Source organism: Aethalodelphis obliquidens, unplaced genomic scaffold (genome assembly GCF_003676395.1).
Source record: "Aethalodelphis obliquidens isolate GAN/ISIS:26980383/991018 unplaced genomic scaffold, ASM367639v1 scaffold3, whole genome shotgun sequence".
Lineage (NCBI taxonomy): Eukaryota > Metazoa > Chordata > Mammalia > Artiodactyla > Delphinidae > Aethalodelphis > Aethalodelphis obliquidens.
In genome coordinates this window covers 42828771-42856742 of record NW_020837947.1, presented here as the reverse complement: position 1 = coordinate 42856742, position 27972 = coordinate 42828771, and the positions used below count along the sequence as shown (strand labels likewise).

At 35.6% G+C, this 27972-nt stretch overlaps 1 protein-coding gene across 1 annotated transcript in view; it reads left to right on the top strand.

Annotated features, from left to right (window-relative positions):
* The window catches only part of RFX6 (regulatory factor X6), a 55976-nt gene that overhangs the window by 4252 nt on the left and 23752 nt on the right, over positions 1 to 27972 (top strand). Inside the window, exons 4-6 of the mRNA XM_027087869.1 lie at positions 942 to 1003; positions 12864 to 12941; positions 14275 to 14302. Coding sequence (XP_026943670.1) covers positions 942 to 1003; positions 12864 to 12941; positions 14275 to 14302 — 168 coding nt within the window. The remainder of the gene's footprint in view (positions 1 to 941; positions 1004 to 12863; positions 12942 to 14274; positions 14303 to 27972) is intronic.

Below are 27972 nucleotides of genomic sequence, written 5' to 3'. Positions count from 1 at the left end.
AGGGACTCGTTGTCTAGAAAATAATGATTACTATGGTCTGGCTTCCCAGGTTTTTTTTTAAGTAAAATAATTTATTAATTTATTTTGAAAACCTATCGTTTACAGGAGACAGTGTGATAAGGGCATGGTAATCCAGTGATTTAGGTGCTAGCCTAGACTCTAATTTGTTGCAAGACCTGAAAAGCACTAAACTTCCTCAAAACTCAGTTCACTCATTCTGTAAAATGAGGAGGCTGCATTTTAGCTTTAATATTTTATTAGTGCCCCTTATGGCAGTCATTCTTAACTGTTTGGGGAGCCATAAAACACCTTGAGAATCTGATAAAAACTACAGAGCCAGTCCCCAAGAAATTAACACATATTAATACACAGAGTTTGCCATGGAGCCTTTAGAAGATCATGTATGGATCTCCTAAGATTCAGGTTAAAAGCCCTGTTTTATGTAGAAGAGATTTTTGTTCTTTAATCAAATGCTAACTTTTAGGCAATTTAGAGAAAGGAACGTAGAAAAGAAAAAGTTTCAAACACGGCTTTGAAGATCTGGCAAGGCAAAGAAAATTTCCATGTCCTTTCAGGGTTGGAGGTAGATACTTAATTGTGGGTAAATCTCTGCAAAGAATTACGATAAAGAAACCCAAATCTTCCCACAAAGCACATACATGAAGTAATAATTGCTTTGGCAGTAACATCAAGCAAGAGCAGATATTGGTATGATCTGCTTTGGACATTGAGAAAAGGGCAGTAGAACAATGTCATCAAAAAAGCACCTCCCTCCCTTTGCTGAGGTGTCATTATGTATCAATATGTGTATGATATTATTTTTTCCAGACTAAATATTTACTCAAAGTTCAACATTTGCTTTCTAGAATTAATTGAATATGAGAGGCTTGCAACAGAAACACACACTTTCTAAAAACTAAAGCAATTGACTTTCTTTTTAGACAATTCGTCAAAAATTTCCCCTCTTGACGACTCGGCGGCTTGGAACAAGAGGCCATTCAAAGTAAGGCACATGGATGAGCACATTTCAGATCTGTACATATGATGCATTGTATATGAGGACTAATGCAATGTGAAACAAGTATTGTCTTTATCAGTGAATAGAGCTAGGTATTCTCTTCTTAATAAAGCAGACTTTTACCAACTCTAAGACCTAAAAAGAAAAATAAGTGGATTTTAAAATAATGTTTGAAAAGCAAAACTTACACAGAAAAATCATAATATATTATTTTTTCTGATGAAATAATCTAAATGAATCATTTTTATAATCTTAAAGCCACGACTGAAGGTACCAGTGTCATGAAAGGGAAATACATATGGCTACATAAGTGACCAAATGGAATCCACAACACTTCCAAAGAGCAAGGCCAAAGCCAGGGGTTGAACATGGTCCAGGTTCTTCCTCTGGTTTTCTTTCCCAGAGAATAATTTCTTTATATTCCCCTCTTTTCCCTTCAAGACAAATGCCATGCCCATATGACTTAATGGAAATATAAATATAAAATAAGCAGTCATGAATTCTCTCCCTTGATAACTTTAGCTTTACTTATCTCTTGTGGCAACCCTTGTAGAACCCCCAGTTACAGGTTCATGTTCACCCATTATTTCTTCTGTCCACTGTGTTTTTAGTTGTTCCTTTCTTTCTGTCTACAAACATATCCAGATCTCTTCTGTGTTGATAAAATAAAATCGTCTCAAACCTGCTATATTCTCTGTTATTGCTCTGTTATTTTTCTTCTCTCTGCTATTTCTTGAGAGTAGCTATCTGCTCACTTGCCTTAACACTGATCACATGCCTCTGTCCTGTCCATTTCTTTACCTGGGCAAAAACTCAATGGCTTATTTTTACTGTCACTGATCTTCCTAGGCACCTGTCTAGCATTTGAACCTGTTGATAATGTCTTCTTAAAACAAATAAATGCATAAAACTTCCCCTACAGCTTCTCTGTTGCAACACTACCAAGTCCTCTTCCCTCTTCTGCCACTTATTTTCTAGTTTGTCCAGTGTCTCCTTCGGCTCTAACATCCAGTTCAGCATTGTCCAAAGAAATATAACGTGACCACATATTTAAATCAAAAATTTCTAGTAGCCATATTAAAAAAGTAAGATGGAACAGATGAAACTGATTTTACTAAGTTTTATTTAATCCAATATATCCAAAACATGATCGTTTAACCATATAATAAAAATTAAAATTATTAATGAGATATTTTACATTCTTTCTTTCCTACCAAGTGTTTGAGATCCCGTGTGTATTTTATACCTACAGCACATCACAATTCAGACTAGTCACATTTCAGATGCTTAATACCCACATGTAACTTGTGGTTATCCTATTGGCTAGCTCAGTCTTTTGGCTCAGTCACTTGCCAAAAGAATAGATCCTAATTTATTATGAATTCTCTTGAATCTCTCTCTCCATTCTCACTTTCAAAAACTGGCCTTGACTCTGTCTTTTTAGTCTGTTCAATACCATTCTTCCAAACTGACCTTCTGAAGTTCAATCATTTCTCTGTCATCCTCAGACATTTTCGCCTGCTCATGACAAACTTTTCTCACCTTGACATTCAAGGTCCATTATGATTTAGTCCCAAACCATTTTCTTACCTTATTATCTACTTCTCACTTTTCAGCATGCAGCCTATGCTGTCACCAATTTATTGCCCAGTCCCCTTTGCTTCCCTCTCAACCACCACTGTTTTGTTCATGCTGTCTTCCTCCATGAAAAATGCCCTTTCCCCTAGAGGTGTGTTGAAATCCTATCCATTTAAAAGAATGTCTCCTGAACTTCCTCTTCTTTTGAATCTTTTCTTAGCCTCTTGATGTTTTGTAGGCTTTTCTTTGCACCCTCATAGCAGTTTTTGATACCTACCCTAATGCGAAATTAACTTATCTCCTCCCCTTAAAAGGTGGTATTTTGAGGACAGAGACTTTGTCTCGCCCATTTTCATACTATTTCTGTGGTCTGCTACATAATAGATTATCAATTTATGTCATTTAATTGATTCCTATTAATGTGAATAGTATTGTGGCCTGAGAAATGAAATGCCAGATTGAAAAAGACAAAATTGGCTCATTCCTTCTAACCAAGTCAGCTTTTTTTCAAAGTCGAATCAGTTTAACTGCCTAATTTCTACTGAATTGATTCCTACTGACTTGTGTAGGTAGAGAAAAGATTAGATAGTGTTTGAGATAGTTAGATGGTGGAAAAAGAGGCAAAGCAATGCAGAGAAATCCTCTTCACAGGATCTACAAGAGGACAGGCAGGCAGGCTGCAGAGAAAGTCAATTAATCCTAGAAGGAGGCTTTAGGATTAGGGATGAATCATTAACCTTGTCCATTGTGACACAATGAGGCTCCAGTGTGTAGGTTTATGTTGTAACAATATGTAGTGACTTCAGGCAATTTGTTTGATATCTGAGAACAGATGCCCAAGAGCATAGCATTAACAATTTGCATTTTTTCCTACTTACCTGATATGCCATTTGCTTTTTATAACTTGCATATTATATTTTGGTATTTTCATATCATGGGGAAAATTTTTTTCTATATGTAAACTAAGTATTTTGAAAGATATGGCAAGATGTAGAGTTTGTGTATTTTGTCCTTGTTAATATTCTGATGTAATTATACTTAGCGAGATACTTTTCCTGACTTTATTTCCAAGAAATACCCTTAGATTTTTTTATCTTGGAAGATAATATATCAAAAGGCAGAGTTGCCTGGTGGTTAGGAGTATGAGGCTTAAAATTGGACAAATCTGAGCTTTAATCCCATATTCCCATATACAACTAGATGAGCTGTTCAGCTTTTCATCAATAAGTTGGATATGCCATTATCTACAGGTTTGGTGTGAAAATTAAATGGAAAAGTACAGGAATGAATGGAGGCATGAATATGCTTTCAACCTCACTATCCTTAATAGTAATGAAATTATTAATAATAATATAAAATTAATAATATGATATTCACAATACATCCAAAAATCAGCAATGCAATTAAAAGTTATTATTTACTGAGCAGCACACACACACACATGCACACAGACACACACACTCTCTAATCCTCACAATGACAATACAAGATTGGAATTACTGTGTTTTACAAAGGAGGAAACTGCAGTTCAAAGATCACTGACTTGCTCAAGGCCACACAGATACTATAAAATAACAATGTTGGCATTTAGATCAAGGTTTATCTGGCTCTAAAGTTTGTGCTTTGTCACCTGATAAAGCTTCTTCTTTCCCATATCAGTCATATCAACAAAATATTGTTTAATTGAACTTTTGAGTTTTTGAGGTATAAATTTTATTTATTTTTTCTTTTTTTAAACATCTTTATTAGAGTGCAATTGCTTTACAATGGCGTGTCAGTTTCTGCTTTATAACAAAGTGAATCAGTTATACATATACATATGTTCCCATATCTCTTCCCTCTTGTGTCTCCCTCCCTCCCACCCTCCCTATCCCACCCCTCTAGGTGGTCACAAAGCACGGAGCTGATCTCCCTGTGCTATGTGGCTGCTTCCCACTAGCTATCTGTTTTACGTTTGGTAGTGTATATATGTCCATGCCACTCTCTCACTTTGTCACAGCTTACGCTTCCCCCTCCCCATATCCTCAAGTCCATTCTCTAGTAGGTCTGCATCTTTATTCCCGTCTTGCCTCTAGGTTCTTCTGACCATTTTCTTTTTCTTTTCTTTTTTTTTTTTAGATTCCATATATATGTGTTAGCATACGGTATTTGTTTTTCTCTTTCTGACTTACTTCACTCTGTATGACAGACTCTAGGTCCATCCACATCACTACAAATAACTCCATTTTGTTCCATTAATCTGCAAAACATACAAGCAACTCATGCAGCTCAATATCAAAAAACAAACAACCCAATCCAAAAATGGGCAGAAGACCTAAATAGACATTTCTCCAAAGAAGATATACAGGTTGCCAGCAAACACATGAAAGAATGCTCAACATCACTAATCATTAGAGAAATGCAAATCAGAACTACAATGAGATATCATCTCACACCAGTCAGAATGGCCATCATCAAAAAATCTACAGACAGGGCTTCCCTGGTGGCGCAGTGGTTGAGAGTCCGCCTGCCGATGCAGGGGACACGGGTTCGTGCCCCGGTCCGGGAAGATCCCACATGCCGTGGAGTGGCTGGGCCCGTGAGCCATGGCCACTGGGCCTGCGCGTCCGGAGCCTGTGCTCCGCAACGGGAGAGGCCACAACAGTGAGAGGCCCGCGTACCACCAAAAAAAAAAAATCTACAAACAATAAATGCTGGAGAGAGTGTGGAGAAAAGGGAACCCTCTTGCACTGTTGGTGGGAATGTAAATTGATACAGCCACTATGGAGAACAGTATGGAGGTTCCTTATTTATTTTTTCTGATCTAACAGTTTTAAATGTTAATTAATATATTAGATTCTTCTTCAGAGAGCTAACAACATTTCTCAAGCATCAATCATAAGGCATTTTAAATTATTATATATTTGTTTAGAGATATTTATGTTTTCTATAAAAGCAAATTTGTAGCACAAACACAATTTTGCTTTCTGCTTTTAATTTTTGTCCAAAATGTTTTCTCTGTTGGTATATTATCTTCACAATCATCATTTCTATTGGATGTTTAATATTTAAAAATTTACATTTGAAAAACATTTTTTGTATATGGAAATATGAACAATTGATGATATAGAAATATAAATGAAGAAGTAAGTATATTTTGCAGAAACAGGAATTTATAATTTCTCCCAATTTTCCTAGTAATTTTGTAAAACTTTGTATTGTCGTAGTGCCAAAACATACTATCACTAAATATCTATTGAATTATTTCTAATATATGAATAAATTTGGTATTAATTAATTTATAAATAAATAATAAGCTCTGCGCTCCATCCCTTCATTTTCTCTTACCATCCCCTCCCTGCCAAGAAAACCAACAATCCCAATGGCAGATTCTGCATGTTCTGAAAACCAAGATAAAAACTGACTTTGCTTTTGTGTTTTTCTTTTCTTCTCTTTGATTTACCACCAATGCTAATAATTTTTTTCTTCCTGTGCAAAATTTTTTTTAATAAATTTATTTATTTATTTTTTAATTTTTGGCTGTGTTGGGTCTTCGTTGCTCTGCGCGGGCTTTCTCTAGTTGCATCACGGGGGCCATTGCAGTGCTTGGGCTTCTCATTGCTGTGGCTTTTCTTTGTTGCGGAGCAAGGGCTCTAGGCGCGTGGGCTTCAGTAGTCGTGGCACCCAGGCTCAGTAGTTGTGGCCCACAGGCTGTAGAGCACAGGCTCTGTAGTTGTGGCACACGGGCTTAGTTGCTCTGCAGCACATGGGATCTTTCCGGATCAGGGCTCGAACCCGTGTCCCCTGCGTTGGCAGGCAGATTCTTAACCACTGTGCCACCAGGGAAGTCCCAAAATTTTTAAATTTAGATTTTGAATAAATGAAAATGAATCAAAATTCTATAGGTACAAAGAGTATCTAATGAAAAGTAATTCTTGCCTATTTTATGTTATGAATGTATTATAGCAAGGATCATCAATCCATTCATATTTATATTGATGACAAAGCATGGTGCCAAAGAGTTTTTGAGGTGCAAACAATAGTAAGATAGGGTACATGCTGTCAAAACAATTTCATTATCAATATTCATTTATTCAGTAAACATTTTTCGTCTGTCCTGGTGCTGACTAGGTCCTAAAGATACAATGATTAGCAAAAGAGGCCACGTCCCACCCTTGCTCAAAATGGCTCAGCAGGGTAAGGGAGAACACAGTTGAGCCCACCAATTAGATTTCATGAGATTTCATGCACACAGTAAACTGTTTGATTTGAAGTTACATTTTAATTTCTTGTAGACTTTGATCAGTCAAATCTTGGTTTTCAGACATGACGGATAAAAGCTATTATCTTATTTATTAGTAGTGATTTAGTGGGTTAATAAAACTGATATGGCAGCTGCTCTTATCATAGTAAGTTATTGCAACTCCCTGAACAACTTAATCCCATCATTTCCTTATCAGTTATCATTTGTATAATGTAAACTAACATCAGGGCTACTAGCTCAGTGGGAACATATGTTTCAGGAATTCTATATAATGACAAAATGGAAAAGAAGAAATATAGGTGCAGGTATAAATTGATCAGCAAATGAAGAAAAGTATTAGACACAAGGTAAATACTTTAGTACTAAAAAGAGGAGCAATAATTTCATTTGTCCTATTAAAATATAACACTTTAAAATGTGGGCATAAAAATTAATTAATTATTCTTCTTTATTCCTAAAATGTAAATGATATCTGTCACTTGACACAAGGCTAAGGACAGTTGATGCTAATGAATGAAGACAATTTTGTTAGATAATCACAAAGACTACTTGTATTATGCAAACATTTTCTTAGAGAAATTAGCTAATCATATCTAGGATTTTTAAGCAGTTATCATATATCTTTTAAAATAAAAATCATATAGGGAGAAAGAACTGTGAAATGTTTGGGAATCTTTATTCAGAATAACCTACAGGATAGACATTAGCTATTGGTATATAAATTTTAAAAACTAGTTAGCCCACAGTGAGGCAAACCTCACTTTTTATTCAACATTTACCTGTATATATTCTTGTTATGCTAGAATATTTCTGGCAAATATTTCCTAGCAAGATTTATTTTAGGGTAATATATTAACAACAAAGTAGTGATATAATATGTTGCAAGTGAGATGAAAAATCCATGTATACTTTGTATGAAATTACTCTCCCCGGTTTTATGAGGTTTATCTTCAGCTGTTAGGAAGACAGAGAGCTGCTCATTTATTATCTCTTCTCAAAGACACTAAATCATCACTCAGACAGACGATAACATGTTCCTAGTTAGACTAGAAGGAAGATTAAAGGGGAAGATTATTTTATTGGCTCCAGAAGAAACTGGATATGAAATGTGCTAAAGCATTACAATGGTCATTGCAAAATATTGAGATTTGTATTTCCAGCAATTTCTAGTCTTTCCACCTAAATACACTGATTGCATGTCCTTTATATACATTGTTTAGGGATACAACTTTTGTTCAATGCCAATATTTTACCAGTACCTGGAAAGGCACAGTTCTAGGAAGCAGTTATTGAAAACAACTGGCTTTAAGAGAATTTGTGTTTTATCAGTTTCCAGATTTCTAGCAGAACACATTGACTGGTCCAATAAATAAGGATTTTTCTTTACAGTAATTTCTAAGGGGGAACACAATGAAGGGGAAGATGAAATTCCCTTCCTCCAAATCTTATAGGTTAGTAGGGGAGGTAAGCTGTGTATACATATACCATTGGTACGAGATGCAAAGCTCCATGGGATAACTGACCAAGAGAGGAGTTCAAAGGACAGAGAAATTAATTTTGCCTAAGAGACCAGGCAAAGCTTCATGTGTTGAAGCTGTGCCTTGAGGCACAGGTAAGAAATGGGGACGTGCAAGAAGAAGGGCATTCCCAATAGAGCTCAACAAAGTAAAGGCACACAGTGAGGAAAGCACGCGTTATTTATGGAGGGCAAGTAACTGATAGAAATAGATAAGTTTACACAGTACTAGTGGTAAAGTTAAAGGAATTAGTAGATTTCCTTACATCACATTAGACAAGTCTTTTTAATCTCTACCAGATTTTAAATTGTGCTATGTTTAAGTATATGATACTATATGCATGCCCTTTATTAAAAATTCCTGCTTATAAAATTTTCTTTATGACACATTGTTATTTTTAACTTTTTTCATATTATAAATTTATTTATTCAACAAATGTTTATTGAGCTCCTACTATAGGGAGCTTATATTCTAGAGGGAGTCTGTTTATATATGGAATTTCAAATATGAAACATTCAGATCAATGGTATAGTTCTTAATGATTCGAGTTAGTTATCAATTCTTAAAGATTCATGCTAACGTTGAAGAGAGAGTGTATATGCTGAGTGCAAGCATATTCAAACTATATTTCAGTTAAGAACTTCTAAGTATGAATAAAACTGAGATACAAAATTATATATACATATATATTTTGCATCTTGAGTATAGTCTATTGAAACAAAGAGTGCTCTGTGGAGCTTTGGGTTTGAATTTTGTCTTCAAACCCATAACTTTTCACATATTTTTTCCAAACAAATCACATAAACTTTTTTGAACTTTGCTTTGAAATGGAGATATTACTTCACTTGCAGGCTGCTGTGGAAATTTGAGATGAAGTATACGTAAAATTTTTTACATGTAATAGTTGCTCAATTAATGGTAACTATTTCTATTAGTACCTACTATCACCTGCTTCAATTTTAGCACATATTAATTTTGTATTGCAGTTCTTTCTTTGCATGCTTTTTTCCCCCACAAGACTATCAACTCCTCCAGGGCAGACACCCTCATCTGTCTCTTTCTACGTGCTCAGCACGTAGCACACAATAAGCATTAAATACATGTTTGAAGGAAAGAGTTCACTTTTTCACTCGTTCCCTGTGGGCCAGCGTAATTATAAGATTGTATTGATATAACATGCTCAGCTACATCAACACGTCTAAATTATGAGGCATTGCTAATGAGAAAAGGACATGCTGCTTCTCATTTGTACAGTGGAATGTAGCTGACCAAGTTACCTTCCTTGGGTGTCAGTGTGTATCTGGTTGATGGTGTCATTTACATTTGACCTACAAATAAAACACATTACTTAAAAGATTTTATTTTTTAGATGTAAAATCTTGACTGTAAATGTAAGTGGAGGTATTAAGTACTTCTATTTTTAAAGATATTCTGCCCTAATGATTAGAAAGGAGGAAGCAAAATAATACAGTTGTTTTATAAAAATCAGGAACAAATGAATTGTGTAATAAAAATATCCTTTCCTTAAAAATCCTAAGTAAGAAAAGAATTACAAATCCATGTTACTCAGCATTTATTGGGTCCTAAAGGATGTTGCCATTTTTACAAAAAGTGTTCATCAAGTGATTTTTTTAAAATGGAAGTAAAATTCGCCTCAGGGCTACTCAACGTGGTCACTGTTCTGTGACTCGCAGGCAGTCTGGCTCAGGAAACCATGGACTAGGGTGGAATTCAGAAGCATATATGTTCCTGGCTCGGTCATCCATGTCGGTTTTTAATCATTGTATTGACAGCTTTCACAGTGGTCAGGATTAGTGTGCCGTCTAATATTTGTTGAACTCACGGTTATCCTTTTGATTTGTCTTGTGATTTTTGTCTACCACCCGTGAAGGCAATGTAGTTTCTTCTTAATCTGCATGGCAAACCACTTTACCATGGTATAATATTATTTACATGTTGAGACAAGGATTATAGATGAGAAACAAGAAGATCAAAGTTAGAGTAAAAGAAGATTTATCAACTTTTAAAGCAATGCTTAACATGTATTGCTTTAGCAAGTGGCTAGAATGAAGTTATTTGAACTGTAGCACCCATAGAACAGACAGCAAGCTTTGCAAACGACCATGAAATTGCAATATTTTTCCATTGTAATAGATGCTCTTGTCCTCAAGCATCTCTTGCTTCATTTCTTCTAATGCAAAGACATTTTCTTTGGTATATTAGTTCTAAAATCTAATAAAGAAAAATAGTTATACTTATTTCAGACTCATGTTCACTCACTAATCCTAATAGGCTTGGCTGAATATCATCTAAATCTGTTCATTTGTTATGGTTTTAGGTATTTACCTTATCAATTTCTATATAGCTGCCTTTTGTAATGTCCTTTGCTTAAGTTTCATATTTCCTTCATTTCTCCCTTTGTTCCAATATACTGTAGAGGTTCTTTACCCTTATCTACCGGAGGAGTATTTTCTTACTGTAAAAATGGAGTTTCTTCTGTTCAGGTTAACAGACTGCTATTGTCCTTCTACCCAAACTGAGGATTTGAAAACTTGTTCCCAGTCTGCCACACTCATAAAATACCTTCACTACCGTGATCACCCTCCATTACTGTTTCTCAAACATAACAGCCCTTTCTGAAACATTTCTTATTATAATAGGTGTAATTTTTTCATATTTAAAAACTCTTTCTTCTCCATCTCAAATGGCCCAGGGTCATTAGAGGCAACTCCTCTGCCCTTAGAACCTAATGGGAGAGAAGCCATCTCTGGGACTCATACTTATAGAGGGCCCTGTTCCTCCCCTCCTCCAGCTGATCTCCTTCCCAGGAGACAAGGAGTCCATTGCCTGAGTGAATGTGTGCCCCGAGACTGCATCCCCCTTCAAGCTCACATTTCAGGTCCGTGGGGCCCAAGAGTTCCAAGCAGTCTCAGGCCTGCCTCCTGGGCCGAAGTGGGCCTCTTCCCTCATCCATCCTCAGGAGACATAGACCAGATGGGTGCCTCCCCCAGGGGGCAGCTGTCTGGGGTGCGTGTGAGAGTGGATCTTGGACATGGAGGCTGGAGTGTTCTCAAGAGGCCCCTCACAGTGCACAAAGCAGCAGAGGCTGGGGAGATAAGGGAGCTGGGGGCGGCTCTCCTCCCACCACCATGTTTCCTCATGGAACTCCAGGAGTCTAGGCATTGTAAGCTCAGAATTACCTACTAGATAATTATGGAGGTACATTGTCAAGATAGGAGGACAGAGACATTTTATTTCACAATGTGTTCGCTTGATTTATATATTTTAAGTAATTAGGCATAAGGTATGTGGGCTTCCATTTGTACTCTCGTCCTGAGCCTTGAAAACATTTAGGGGTAGAGTTGCTCTGACAAGCCCCTTCTTTATTACTGAGGTCAGCAAAGGGGCCTTGAAGCGTAGATCCTTCATTGTCCTGTCCACTTTAAACTCAGATGGTGATGCTAAGAAATGAAGTTTTAGATATGGTTACACTGAAGTCTACTGGAAACCCCCTTATTCTTTTATTTCATTCCTTCCCTGATCTTAGATGAATGCAGATTGAAATGGTAAATAACCAAATAGGTAATGGTGCTGCGTGGTGCGCAGAGAGGGGAAAGAAGCGTAAAGGCAGAAATTAGCAGGCTTTGGTCACCCTCACTAAATACCCAGTCTTTGACTAGCGGTTGTGTCACATGTGTAGCCTTTGTACTTGGGCGTGGAGTAAGTCTGGGGTCTGCAGTTTTGGAGAATGAGGTACAACTTGAGAGATGCTACATTTGCCTGTGGCTCAGGATCCATAGATACATTTATAACAAATTATTCATAACACTGTTCCAGTCCATGTTTCATATTTCCATTGATTCATCCCAGAGATGTTTTTTCCCCATTGTTGCACAAAAGTTTGAAGTGAAAATGACGGTGACTTGGGCTTCTCATACCTCATGAGGAAAATAACTTTCAAAGGGTCAGATGCTTCGTACATATTCCTATGCATGACATCAACGTCTTTCCCACACATAATGTTATATTCTTTTCTCCATTCAATAGATGTACTACAAAGAAAACCCACCATTTTCTTATTCAGTTGACCACATTCAAATTGAACCAAGCAGTCTGCAGATAGATACGCTTGATATACTTAGAGCCAATGTCTACATTTACAAATTTAAGTGCCTGCAGTTAAATGCCTGCAATTATAATATATATATATATTTTTTTTGGTTTTTGAAACCTAATGTTTTAGAGGTTTGAGGGGGGTTAGCAGTAGGCAATTCTCCGGTCTTTTTCAAGCTTAGAGCCAGAAGTATGACCATAAGTAGAATTAGTTACCATTAAAGAAGGATTAAACACATTAAGATATTACTTAATCAGGAAAAAATCAGGAAAGGAAGATGCAGACCAAGAGGTTGCAGTTCTTACTTGTGGTTTACTTCAATTCTACTTTAGTCTCTTTTTTCCCCTTCAAAAAACTACATTAACGCAGAGCTGGTTCCTGTTCTTGCTCTAGGTATCATTATTATGGGATTGGCATAAAAGAGAGCAGTGCATATTACCACTCCGTTTATTCTGGAAAAGGCCTGACAAGGTAGAGTTCGACTATCTTCAAGATAAGTTCTGTATGTCTTTAAATATGTATAATATTTATTGAATAAAATGACTTACTAATTTTGCTTATTGAGATATTTTCCTTTAAGCATCAAACCTTAATTTTAACTTTGTATGGACATTTACAATGAATGGGCAATTAATATACTTTGCAATCATTAATAAGAAATTAATGGTGAACCAGGGATCCCAGAGAGGTGTAAAAGAGAAATCAGGGAAGCAGAATTGCTTTCAAATTAGTATTTACTTATAAGGCTGAATCTGTTTTCAAGCTAGATTCAACAAAATAAAGGCAGAAAATTTAATTTTTTTTTCTAAGAGATAACCTGTTTTAAGGATCTATGTGCTTGGCCAGTATCTTACAAAGATGAAAAGTTTATTATAATCATCTCTAATCACATATATTTTGATATACCAGCTTACCTTAGTAAGATAAAGCTACTGACCTAAGCTACTGAGTCTCTGTGAAAGAAAAAACACAAATGAATATAAAGAACCTATAGCTCGGGATTCCCTGGTGGCGCAGTGGTTGAGAGTCCGCCTGCCGACGCAGGGGACACGGGTTCGTGCCCCGGTCCGGGAAGATCCTACATGCCGCGGAGCGGCTGGGCCTGTGAGCCATGGCCACTGAGCCTGCGCATCCGGAGACTGTGCTCCGCAACGGGAGAGACCACAACAGTGAGAGGCCCGCGTACCGCAAAAAAAAAAAAAAAAAAATATTGCTCTAATCTGTCATCAACTATCAGGCAGAGGTTATTAACAAGTAAGGGGACATCTAATGAAACTAGTGATAATATGCAATTATTATTTTTTAAAATACTGGAGCTCCAAATGATTAAATCTGCATCTGAGATTGCTTTATGGCACGATTCCCCAAGAACTGCTCTCAAAAGAATGAATTAGTTTTAAAAGTAAGGTATCTTGTGGGAAAAAAAATAATTTTAGTCACCCGAGTCATACAAAGATGAACTCAGATATTACAAACAATATAACGGCAGCTTACTAACCACTACTCACTGTGAAGTGAAAATACAGGCCAGAATGCACAAATATTTAATATCAAGTGTGCTTTGATTGCCTCAGATCTTACCTGACTTCCCTAAATATCCTTTATTTAACTTTCCCATAATAGACTTATTTTGTTAGTAAGTTGAGAAAGATGCTTGGGTCCCTTTGAAAATCAAACAAATTTCTCCAGATTTATTTCACTGATCGTGATATAAAGTTACTACTTTTGTAGGTCCTCTGCATTTCCTTGATAGATATAACTGTATATGTATTTTTAACTAATGAAAAATGTTCTGATTTTTAAGGTTTTCTGGAAGCAAGCTGAAGAATGAGGTAAGAACTAGTTTCATTTCTATTTTACATCTGTTATGTATTACAAATTTAACAATAGGAGTTATTCATCCTTATTGGCAAATATAGAAATAAATGTTATTTATTGAGTCCCTTGAATGGCTGAGGACTTTAGACAGAGCTAAGTTAGATTTGGGGCAACTAATGATTCTTTACATGGACCTACTGAACCACCTGCAATTACCCTAGGAGGGGTAATTTTTCAATTACCCTTACCTAATATCAGATACTGAAAAGATTATTTAAAAAAAGACCACTATTGATCCAAGAAATTGTTATTTAAATATAAACAGAAAGCCTACAGCTGAGGATATGGAAAGAATTAATATTTGGCATATACCTATCTAGACAAAACGTTTGATAGTTATCAAGAAACCCAAATGTTATGCTTGATTGTTTCACTGTGTGTGTGTGTGTGTGTGTGTGTGTGTGTGTGTGTGTGTGTGTATTAGTCAGTTTACTGATCTCTTCTGCACTGGGGGTGGAGATGGGGATGGCAGGGGTGGGAGCTAAGGAGAAAGGGTCCACCACGTGCACAGCACACACTTTCTGCCTAGACTACCCTCCTCCTTCTTACTCCCAGCCAAAGAACAGATCAGCAAACTGACTTTATCTAAATGAGTTAAACTACCATTAGGGCCTGCATGGCTAATTAGGCACATGATAAGGCCTTCATTATCCTCAAGTTCACTAATCATTAGAGGAGGTGCCACAGAACTGAGGGCACATGATAATGTGTTGTGTGGTAAATTTGGACCTGACGTAAATTGTAACTCCATTAGTTTGGTGAAATGATGCAGGCATATTAAGAAATAATATAAAGCCCCCAACCCTCTGAAATGACCAATTTCTTTCCACCAGTGCTTTTAATACAGTTAATGGCTAATTACATAATAAAATCCTCCAGATTGCTCTTTTTATCAATTAAATAATAGCTCTTTATTAGATAAACGGTTGTGAAAGTGCAAAAATATTGACTTAGAAATACACTTCAGTTGACTGAAGTTTATGTCAATAGGGAATTTAAGTCATTTTCTCTCAGGTGTTCTTTCTGCCACTTTGAAGAGACTGGTGGTACCAGCGGTCCATTAGCTGGTACAGCATGCAGATGGCAAGCCTCCCTTTATCGAATAAAAGAAAAATCTCTCTCAAGTCTACTGCTTCCTCCTTAGAAGAGCACAATCAAAACTCAGGTGCAGGTTTTGTTAATAAAGTAAAACTAAAATATTTTGGTTAGGCTATAAAACCTATTTTTCTAAAGCTACCGGAAGCAAAAATAGAGTATCATTATTGTGATGATTATATAAATGAGCACAGTTAAGGGCTTTCTAAAGGCTCAAAAATACTCTAAATACTTTTTTAAAATTTGTTTAACAAAGTTGAAATTTTAAAAAACTATTTTGTACTTAGAGTGACCAGCCATCAGTTTGCTCAGGGTGTGAGACTGTCAGTGCAAACCTTCATATCCTTCAGGTCATTTGAACATTAAGAACGGTGAGGTAGGGAAAATGGGTGATAATATCGCCAATTTACAGCTAAGGAAACTGAGGCTGAGATATTTGTTTTCTTAAAAATGCACAATAAAGTTCTATTTTTTTAACCCATGGTTGAAATGTTAATCAATAAATATGTGGTGATACAGGTATGAGGGGGCAAAATAGTGAATGGTTAGATTTGATCCTTTACAGTGTAGCAGAAACACCTATCTTGAGCACATAATCATAACTAATTATAAAGGGTGTCTTGAGAGTTAACCTGGTTTAAGTGGTTAAGGACACTTCCTGCAGGAAGTGACATTTAAAGAAAGAACTGAGAATAAGAAGGAGTTTGGAGGAGGAGTAGGGGCCAAGGGAAGAAGAGTCCAGACAGATGGAACCGCATAGATTAGGGTTTCTCAGCCTTGGTACCACTGACGTTTTAGGCCAGATAATTCTGTGTAGTGGGAGATGTACTGTGCATTGTAGGATATTTAGCAACATCACAGTGTCTCTGGTTTCCATCCACTAGAATCCAATAGCCTTCCCTCCCCCTCACTGTGAAAACCAAAAATGTCTCTGACGTTGCTAGATATCAAACACTGGCATACGGGCAGGCAAACAAGAGGAGCATCATGTTATAGATGTGTGGGTAGTCTGGATAAGAAAATACCTGAATGAGGTTATAGCCCTAGGGATGGAGAGAAGTGACTGCTTTTAGCTAGGAAACACTGGAAGAGAAGCAGGTAGAAAGAATAGAAAGATAAGGGGTTCAGTTTGGAACTTACCATATTTGATGTGCTTGTAAAACATCCAGTGTAGACTTGAGGTGAGCAGGTGGATATATGCGACTGGACAAGAGGATTTAGGGATTTGGTTTGATGGTGACTGAAGTCAGGGTAATGAATAAAAATGTCTAGGAAAAAATAAATAAATAAGAAGAGAAGACATTACGAGAAAAGTGTTGTGAAAAGTGGGAAAGAAAAATAGGGTCAGCAAGATAACTGAAGAGAATCCAGAGAGGTAAGAGGAAGGAGAATACAGTGGCACAGAAGCCAAGAGAAAAGAGTGCTTCCAACAGGAGGGAATGGTTGCTACTATCAAATGGTGCTAAAAGGTCATCAAGATAAGAACTGGAAAAGATCTATTAAATTAGTTAAGTGGAGATAATTAATGACTGCAGCAAGAACATTATCAGGGGAGAGCCGGGGTTTGGTTTGTGAAACGAATGGGCAGTGGCATTGAACATAGAAAATTTAGTCAAGTCAAGGGTGATAGTTGGAGGAGAGCTTGACATTTAGTTTTTTAGTTTTTGTTTTTATAAATTTATTTATTTTGGGCTGCTTTGGGTCTTTGTTGCTGTGTGCGGGCTTTCTCTAATTGCGGCGAGCGGGGTTTACTCTTCGTTGCGGTGCGCGGGATTCTCATTGCGGTGCTTCTCTTGTTGCGGCACGCAGGCTTCAGTAGTTGCAGCATGCAGGCTCAGTAGTTGTGGCTCGTGGGCTCTAGAGCGCAGGCTCAGTAGTTGTGGCTCACGGGCTTAGTTGCCCCGCAGCATGCGGGATCTTCCCGTACCCGGGCTCGAACCCCTGTCTCCTGCATTGGCAGGCGGATTCTTAACCACTGCGCCACCAGGGAAGCCTGACATTTAGTTTTGAAGGAAGATTAGACTATGATTCTAATGTTGGTAAAACAGATTCAGTAAAGAGTAGAGACCAAAGATATGAAAGAGAGGGGAAAGTTGAGAGTACAGGGTTACTGAAGGCGTGGGCAGGGAAGAGCTTCCGAGTGGAGAAAGTGGCCCTGAAGAGAAGGAACACTTACTCCATTAAAACTGGAAAAAGAAATGGGTTAGTTCAGATGCAAGTGGATTTGTGGCAGGAAATTGAGATAGTTTGGTGGTTTGGGATTTCTCTCTGAGGTATCAGCAGTCAGTTAGGTCATTTTCCGTGAGTGAAATCTTGGTAAGGAGTAGTAGGAGTTTGAAGAACTTAAAAAAAGTCCCAGCTCTTCTCAGTCAGGATTCCCAGAGAGAATGTAGCCCTAATGCCCCAAGGCATCCATTGTATGTAGGGAATGGGCTGTTGTATGCATCTGGAATGGTACTAGCTAAGTGCTATCCTTGGGAGAACTGAGAAAATGGTCACTCAAATCCTTTTCTAGGGCTTCCCTGGTGGCGCAGTGGTTGAGAGTCCGCCGCCAGGGCAGGGGACGCGGGTTCGTGCTCCGGTCTGGGAGGATCCCGCAGGCCGCGGAGCAGCTGGGCCTGCGCGTCCAGAGTCTGTGCTCCGCGACGGGAGGGGCCACAGCAGTGAGAGGGCCGCGTACCGCGGGGAAAAAAAAAAAATCCTTTTCTACAGAACTTACTTTTCTCACAGATTCCCTATTGAGAGAGGTGGGAACAGTCTCTGTGGAAGACAAGAAAGGTAGAACATTATAAAATGTAAATGGCAGGAACCAGCAGAAATGAAAGATATTTGGGAGTAATCAAAACAGGAGAAGCATACTACCTATCTGAAAAAAAAATACAGGCATAAAAGAAAATTTTAAATGAAAGGATGTACCACATGTCTGGATAGGAATGCTAGATACTATAAATATGTCAATTCTTCCTTAAATTGATTTAGACATTTAATACTCTATTAAAATTTTGAGTGGGCAGGTTTTTTTGGAAATTAATTTGATCTAGAAGGATATATAGGAAGTAATAGTTGAGAGAAGTATAAACAAGAAGAGTCAAAAGGGACTCGTCTGGCAGATATCAAAATATTATGACACTATGATACTGACTCAAATGTAGGTAGAACAAATCTACAGCAGAAATTAGTTACCTGAAAAAGGGCCATAGTGTGTGTAATAATTTAGTGTGTGATCAAGGAGACATTACAACCAATGAAGGAAGAAATATTTTTCAGTGAATTGTCATAAGTCCTTTATGAAGGAAGATAGAGTACCAAATAAATAAATAAAATTCTTCAGGGCATAATGTTAGAAAAATATTTTTTGGAAAAATATTTCTATACCTCATACCTTTACCAAGTTCATATAAATTATTAAATACAAAAATAATAATTAGAAGGAAACATGTATCTACCTCATTTCTGGGGGGCGGGGGCCTCAGGGAAAGACTTTCTACCATGAAAACAATTTAAGAAATTTCAAAGGAAAAAAATCAAAATGGAAATTGAAAACTCCTTTAAATCAAAGCATCATATACAAAATCTGAAGTCAGAAGAAAGACAGTAGGAAGATATTATTCCATTGTCACATGCAAATATGACAATGGGATAATATCTTTACTATATGAAGAAATCCTATCAATTTAAAAAAATATGAAGACCTCAATAAATAGTAAAAAATAAGAGATATGAATAGACAATACGCATAAGGAAGAAAAGGCCAATAAATGCATGAAAAATGAACTACCAAATAAATTAAAATTTTAAATAATAAAATTATCAAATATTAAGAAATTACTATGAAGCTGGTGAAAGTATGGTGAGATAAGTTCTTTCATACTGGTGAAGACAGAACAAACTTTCTGGAAAATAACTGCAAGATCTGTGTTCAAGTCTTTTAAAGTGTTCATCCTCTTTCTCCCACTAATTTCACTTTTGTATGGGTCACATATAAAGAAATAATAGAAAATGCAGAAAAAATATTATGGACAAAATTGTTATTGACTACAGTGAAAAACTGTGTTCAATCTAAATGACTAATAATAAAAATGATTACATAAAAACTGATAGCTAGTGGGAAGCAGCCGCATAGCACAGGGAGATCAGCTCGGTGCTTTGTGACCACCTAGTGGGGTGGGATGGGGAGGGTGGGAGGGAGGGAGATGGAAGAGGGAAGAGATATGGGAATATATGTATATGTATAACTGATTCACTTTGTTATAAAGCAGAAACTAACACACTATTGTAAAGCAATTATACTCCAATAAAGATGTTAAACAAAAAACTCCACCAAAAGCTGGTATATCCATACAAGGAAATATTATTCAGCAATAAAAAGAAATAAAATCTTTTTACAAAAAAAAGATTACATAATTTATAAGACTTTTATGGGACTGAATATTATATCATTTATTAAAGGGCTCTTTTAATGACATGGAGAAATGTTAATTAGGAAGAAAAACAGGATGCAAAAACAAATATATGTTTATATGGCTTCAAAAATATGTAAAATGTGTAAAATAAAACTGGATGATAGAGGATTAATATCTATAAATACTATGCTATGCAGTATGGTAGCCACTAGCCACACTTGGCTGTTAATTACGTAAAATAAAATATTGAGTTTCTCTGCACATTATTTACATTTCAAGTGCTGGCTAGTAAATACTGTATTTGAACAGTGCAGATAATAGAACATTTTAAAAAATAGAACATTTTCATCATTACAGAAATTTCTATCAGATGGCACCATTTTAGAATATGTGATCAACTTAGTAATAAAAAGATAACCCAATAGAAATGTAGCAAAGTATATGAATAGGCAATTCACACAAGATGGAAAAGAATGGTTGATAAATAGTGTTGGTGCTCGTGGTGCCCATTCTGACTGACCAGGTTCTATAACATATATTCAATAAATATTTTGAATACTATCCCTGCCAATAAACATATCTAATTTTTAATCAGAGAAATGCAAATTAGAACCTAGAAGTAATTATTTTACCATTACTGGAATAACAGCAATTAAAAAGTATCAAAATATGCGTTTTGAATATTGTTAAGAATGTGGAACAGAGGGACTCTCATGAATGGTAGGAGGGGCAATATCTAGAAAAGTTGAAAGTTCACGCACGTTATGACTGCATTCCTAGAGAAAACTTTACACCGTGCACAAGGAGGCATGTATGAGGATGTTCATTGCAGTACTGTTTATAATTTCAGAATACCAAAAAATGAAAGTCTATTATGATATAGTGGGAAAATAAATTTTTATATATTCAATACAGGAAAATACTGTACTGCTTTGGAAATGAGTGAATTGTAGCTATAAGAATCAAATTAGGTTCATCTCAAATACCTAAAGTTGTATGAAAAAAGCTCATTGAATGTAGAAAGATACATACTGCATGGTACCAGTTTTAAAGCAATAGTATATGTTATTTAAGAATATTTACATATGAGGTAAATTTTTAAAGGTTTGAATAATAATGATATAAACCAAATCCTGAACATTAATTATTCCTTATGGGGAGGGAAGGGAATAAGATTAGGGAGGGCTACAGAGGTTGCTTTAATATTTCAAATGTCTAATATATTGGGGCTTCCCTGGTGGCACAGTGGTTGAGAGTCTGCCTGCCGATGCAGGGGACACGGATTCGTGCCCCGGTTTGGGAAGATCTCAAGTGCCGCGGAGCGGCTGGGCCCGTGGGCCATGGCCGCTGAGCCTGCGCGTCCGGAGCCTGGCTCCGCGGCGGGAGAGGCCACAGCAGTGAGAGGCCCGCATACCGCAAAAAAAAAAAAAAAAAAAAAGTCTAATATATTAATTGGGATGGTAAGTGCATGAGTATTTACTACTTTTTACCTATACCTTTTTTAAAGTTTTAAATAGTTCATAATATAAAAGCAAACAAAATCAACAGCAACAAAAGCAAAACAAAACATGCGGAGGAAATTAAGAGTAATTATCAGTCAGTGGTATGAATTTTGATTGTTTTAAATTTTTTATTCATAAATGTAGTGGTTCAGATTTCAAAAATGTCTTAGAAAACGTCTCAGAATACTTTAATTCCCAGGAATAAAAAAAACAAATGAAACCTAGTTTTAATACTTTGTCCTGGTCAAAGGAAGCCTTTCTTTTCCTGTGAATCTTTTAAGTAGCTGTAGTAATGAAGTTGCCATTATTTCCTAGGGAATAAGTCCCTTGATTTCATACATTTCAACCAGGAAGTTTCCCTGATAGCTTGAGTTTCCTTCTCCTTAACATCAACCATTCATGGCCAGTTTAACAACTTTGTACCAAGATAAACAGCAAATCCTCCCTCCTTGGTATATGCTTTTCAAATATTTGTAGACTGTTATCATGCTCTCTTTTAGTCATCACTTAGCCAAACTGTGCAGCTTAAATCCTTTAATCTTTCCTCATAAATCAGACCCTCTTGTCTTCTAATCATATGTTTCTTTTCTGTAGGTTCCTTCTTGTTTTCTTTTGGAAATAAGATTCTTAATAGTTCAACCAAGAGTAGTGAAGTCATCAGTTGAGAGAAAAAAAAAAAACAAAACCCAGACCTCCATAGCTGGTCTAAGATCTGGCCCCTCTTTTAGTGTAATTAAAATAGAAAATCTACTAGTGGAATTAAAATGATCATATTCTAATTTTTCCCAGCTTATCAATCTCTCCTTTCTTTTTGTGTTACATGTTCTAGACAGAATATTATTATTTGATTTATACCATGTGCGCATTTGTTAACATATCCAAATTTAATTTCTGAATTTTTTCTTTAGGCACTCTTGCCCCCTGTTGATATTCCACACGTGTTGCTAGCTTCTGTTGCACAAAACTATAATTTATCAACATGAGAGTTTTAAATAAGAATTAAAGACATATACTCTGTTCCTTAAGTGTGTTTCCATAGCACTCTAACATTTTTATTGGGTAATGCATTATTTGTAACACACGCATACCCACACACACACACACAGAGTTTTTAAAATAAGCATAGGATGAAAACTCACGACCTACCTCATAGCTGAAGAGATAAGTTCTCTGTGTGCCCTCACCCCACTTCCCCCTCCCTACCAGAAATACTGCGCTCCAGAATTTGGTGTTAATTACTCCTTTGTCTTTCCTTAAAGTTGATCACTTATGAATGTATACCATGAATATTAAACACTGTCGTGATGATTACACAACAATATGAATGTACTTAGTACCACTGAACTATATATTTAAAAATGATTAAAATAGTAAATATTATGTATCATTTATTACTGCCCAGTTTGTTATCACCAATATATTATTTATTATTTAGCCTACATAAAAATGGATTCATTTTTCCCTATGACTTTCTAGTTTCGTTCAACATTAGGTTTTGTAATTCATCAATGTTAATAGGTGTAGTTCTAGTACCTTTTTTGTACTGCTAATATTCCACGGTATGAAAATATCACAGCACATTTATTCATTCCAGTTTGGGAGAATTTTTTCCTTTTTGCCTGAAAAACATTATTACTCGGAATGTTGTCCAGGTGCACATGTGCAGGAGTAGAATTTCGGGTCTTAGGATATACGTACTCATGTTTAACTTTACTAGTTAATATCAAGTTGTTTTCCAAAATGGTTGTATCAGTTTATGTCTCTCCAGCTGTGTGTGAGCATTCCTTTTGCTCCGTATTCTCAGGAACACTTGGCATTGAATGACATTTGAGTTTTTGCCAGTCCAATAGGTGTAAAATGGTATCTGTGGTTTTCACTTGAAAATTGTTTTTGATAACTACATCAAAATTATGAGCTTGAATATCCTTTGGGATTTTTATTGGTCACTTCTATTCTATGAAACGTTTGTTCAGATCACATAATTTTTCTATTTAAAACTTTGGTTCAAATACTATATATTCTGGATACTAATATCCTGTAGGTTATGTGCTGTGAATTACTTCTCTCTGTTGGTGGCATGGCTCAACATTCTATAGTATCTTTTGATGAAGATCATTTTAAACCTTATGATTAGCATTTTTGTATCTTTTAAAAAAATCCGTGTATAATCTAGATCATAAAAATATTTTTCTATTTATTCTTTGAACACAAGTCTTTATTTCAACCTGTAATTGATTTTTTGATTGTTTTTATTGTGGCAAAATATAATTAACATAAAATTTACTATCTTAATCATTTTAAGTACACATATAGTTCAGTGGTATTAAGTACATTCATATTATTGTGCAACCATCACCACCACCTATCTCCAGAACTTTTACTCTTGCAAAACTGAAAGGCTATACATATTAAAAAATAACTCCCCATCTCCCTTTCCCCCGGCCCTTGGAAACTAACATTCTATTTTTTGTCTCTATGATTATGACTACTCTAGGTACATCACATATGTGTAATCATACAGTATTTGTATTTCACTTGGCATAATGTCCTCAAGGTTCATCCATGTTGTAGCATATTTCAGAATTTCCTTCTTTTTTAAGCCTGAATGATATTCTATTGTACGTATATACAACATTTTGATTATCCATTCATCTCTCAGTGGATATTTGGATTACTTCCATGGTTTAGCTGTTGTGAATAATGCTGCTATGAACATGGGTGTACAAATATTTCTTTGAGACCCTGCTTTCAATTCTTTGGGAGATACACCCAGAAGAGGAATTACTGCATCATATAGTAATTATATTTTTTATTTTTTGAGGAACCATCATACTGTTTTACACAGCACTATACCATTTTACATTCCCACCAACAGTGTACAAGGGTTCCAGTTTCTCTACCTACTTGCTAATTTTACATTTTACATTCCCACCAACAGTGTACAAGGGTTCCAGTTTCTCTACCTACTTGCTAATACTTGTTATGTTCTGGTTTTGGTTTTTTGTTTTTTTTTTTTTTAATACTAGCCATCCTAATGGGGATGAAGTGGTATCTCATTTTGATTTTGATTTGATTTTCCCTAATGATTGGTAATGTTGAACATCTTTCATGTGCTTATTGACTACTGGGATATCTTCTTTGGACAAATGTCTATTCAAGTCCTTTGTTCATTTTTGAATCAGGTTGGTTGGTTTTTTGTTAAGTTTTACAAGTTCTCTATATATTCTGAATATTAATCCCTTTTGAGATATTCAGTTTGTGAATTTTTTTCTCATTTCATAAATTGCCTTTTTACTCTGTTGATAGTGTCCTTTGATACACAAACATTTGTAATTTTTATGAAGTCCAATTTGTCTCATTTTGTTTTTATTGCCTGTGCCTTTGGTATCATATCCAAGAAATCTTTGCCAAGTCCAATGTTGTGAAGATTTTGCCCTGTTTGTTTCTGAGTTTCACATATTAAGTCTTATATCTGGGTCGTTGATCTATTTTGAGTTAATTTTTGTGTGTGGTATTAGGTAAAGCTCTGTCTTTATTCTTTTATACATGGATGTTGAGTTTTACCAGCACCATTTGTTGAAAAGACTGTGCTTTCCCCATTGAATATTCTCGGCATCCTTGTCAAAATTTTTTGAGCATTTTTTGCAAGGGTTTATTTCTGAGCTCTCTATCCTAGTCCGTTGATCTATATGCCTGTCTTTGTGTCAACACCACAGTTTTGATTGCTGTAGCTTTGTATCAATAGTAAGTTTTGAAATCAGGAAGTGTGAATCCTCCAACTTTGTCCTTTTTCAAGATTGTTTTTACTCCTTGGTGTATCTTGAGATTCCATATTAATTTTAGGATGGATTTTTCTATTTGTGCAAAAAACATCATTGGGATTTTGCATTGAATCTATATAGATTGCTTTGGGTAGTATTGGCATCTTAACAATAAGTTTTTCCATTTGTGAACACAGGATGTCTTTTCATTTATGTTTTCTTTAATTTCTTTGAGCAATGTTTTGTAGTTTTCATTGTACAAGTCTTTCATCTCCTTGGTTAAGTTAATTTTTATCTATTTTTGATGCTATTGTAAATGGAATTGTTTTCTTACTTTCTTTTTAAGATTGTTCATTGTTATATTATAGAAATGCAACTGATTTTTGTGTGTTGACTTTGTATCCTGCTACTTTGCTGAATTCATTTATCAGTTCTCACAGTTTGTGTGTGTGTGTGTGTGTGTGTGTGTGTGTAATCTTTAAAGTTTCCTACATACAAGATCATATCATCTACAAACAGAGATCATTTTACTTCTTCCTTTCCAATTTGGATGTTTGTTTTTTCTTACCTAATTTTTCTGGCTAGAACTTCTAGTTGAATAGAATTGGTGAAAATGAGCAGCTGTGCCTTATCCTTGTCTTAAAGGAAATGCTTTCAATCTTCCACCATTGAGTAGGATGTTTGCTGTGGGTTTTTAATATGACTTTTTAATATGTTGAGGTAGTTTCCTTCTATTCTTAGTTTGTTGAGTGTTTTTATTATGAAAGGGTGTCAAACTCTTTTTTTTAAGGGTGTCAAACTTTGTCAAATGCATCAATTGAGATAATCATGTGTTTAATTTTTCTTCATTCTGTTGATGTGGTGTATTACATTGATTGATTTTTGTGTTCTGAACCATCTCTACATTACAGGAGTAAATCTCACTTGGTCATGTTGTATAATCCTTTTAATATCCTGCTGAATTCGGTTTGCTAGTATTTTGCTGAGGATTTTTGTGTCAATGTTCATAAGATATTTTGGTCTGTAGTTTCCTTTTCTTGAAGTGTCTTTGTCTGACTTTGGTATCATGGTAATGCTGCCCTCATAGAATGAATTAAGAAGTGTTCCTTCCTCTTCAATTTTTTGGAAAACTAAGAAATATTGGTGTTATTTCTTCTTTATATGTTCGGTACAATTCACCAGTGAGGCCATCAGGTCCAGATCCATTCTTTTTTCAGGAGATTTTTGATTACTGATTCAATTTCCTTACTAGCTGTAGACTGATTCAGATATTCTGTTTCTTTGTGATTCAGTCTTGGTAGGATTTGTGTATCTATGAATTTATCGACTTCATCTAAGTTATCCAATTTGTTGATGTACAATTCTTCATAGTACTCTTTTAAAATCCTTTTATTTCAGTAGACACGGTTATCTTTTATTTTTTGTCTTAGTCATTTGAGTCTTCTCTCTTCTTTTTTAAAGTCAGTCTGCCTATGGGTTTGTCAATTTCAATCTCTTTGAAGAACAAACTTTTGGTTTCATTGATGTTCTTTATTGTTTTTCTACTATTTCATCTATCTCTGCTCAAATTTTATTATTTCCTTCTCTCTACCCATTTGGGTTTAGTGTGTTCTTTTTCAAATTACTTAAGTTGTAAATGTAAGTTGTTGATTTGACATCTTTCTTATTTTTTCCCTTAGTACTACTTTTGCTGCATCCTGTAAGTTTTCTTGTGTCATGTTTCCATTTTCATTCATCTCTAAATATTTTTTAATTGCCTTTATGATTTTTCCTTTGATCTATTGGTTGTTTAAGAGTATGTTTAATTTTGTCAAATTTGTTAATTTTTCCAGTTTTCCTTCTGTCATCCCACTGTAATCAGAGAAGATACTTTGTATGATCTCTATCTTTTAAAATTTATTGAAATTTAATTTATGGCCAATATACATGGTGTCTCCTGGAAGATGTTATATGTTCACTTGTGAAAAATGTGTATTCTGTTGTTCAATAGAGTGTTCTGCTTATGTCTATAGATCTAGTTGGTTTATTGTGCTGCTCAAGTCCTCTATTTCCTTACTTATCTTCAGTCTTGTTGTTCTGTGCATAACTGAGGGTGGGGTATCAACATCTCCAACTGTTATTGTAGAACTATCTCTCCCTTTAATACTGTCATTTTTTTCCTTCATATATTTTGATGGTCTGTAATAGGTGTGTAAATATTTATAATTATTATATCTTCTTGATTTATTGAAACTTTTGTTAGTATATAATGTCCTTCTTTATCTTTTATAATATTTTGGGACTTAAAGTCTATTTTATATGATATTAGAGTAGCCCCTCACCACCCCGTTTTCTTTTGGTTTCATTTGCATGGAATAGCTTTTGCCAATGTTTCACTTTCAACCTATTTGTGTCTTTGGATCTAAAGTGAGTCTCTTGTAAACAGCACAAAACTGGATAATTTTTTTTTAAATCTATCTGCCAATGACTTTTTTTTTGATTGATTGGAGAATTTAATCCATTTACATTTAAAGTAGTTACTGATAGGGAGTGACTTCCTTCTGTCATTTTGCTATTTGTTTTCTATATGCCTTAGAGCAGTTTTACTCCTCATTTCCTGCATTACTGTTCTTTTTTGTTTAGTTGATTTTTTGTAGTAAGCCATTTTAATTCCCTTCTCATTTGCTTTGCTGTACCTTATATAACTATTTTCTTATTGGTTACCATGGGGATTACATTTAACATCCTAAATTATAACACTGTAATTTGAATTTATACCAGCTTAACTTCAATAATATACAAGACTCTGCTCCTTTACAGCTCTGTCTCTCTTTCAGTTACTGATGTCACAAAATTAGATCTTTACAAATTGTGTGTCCAAAAA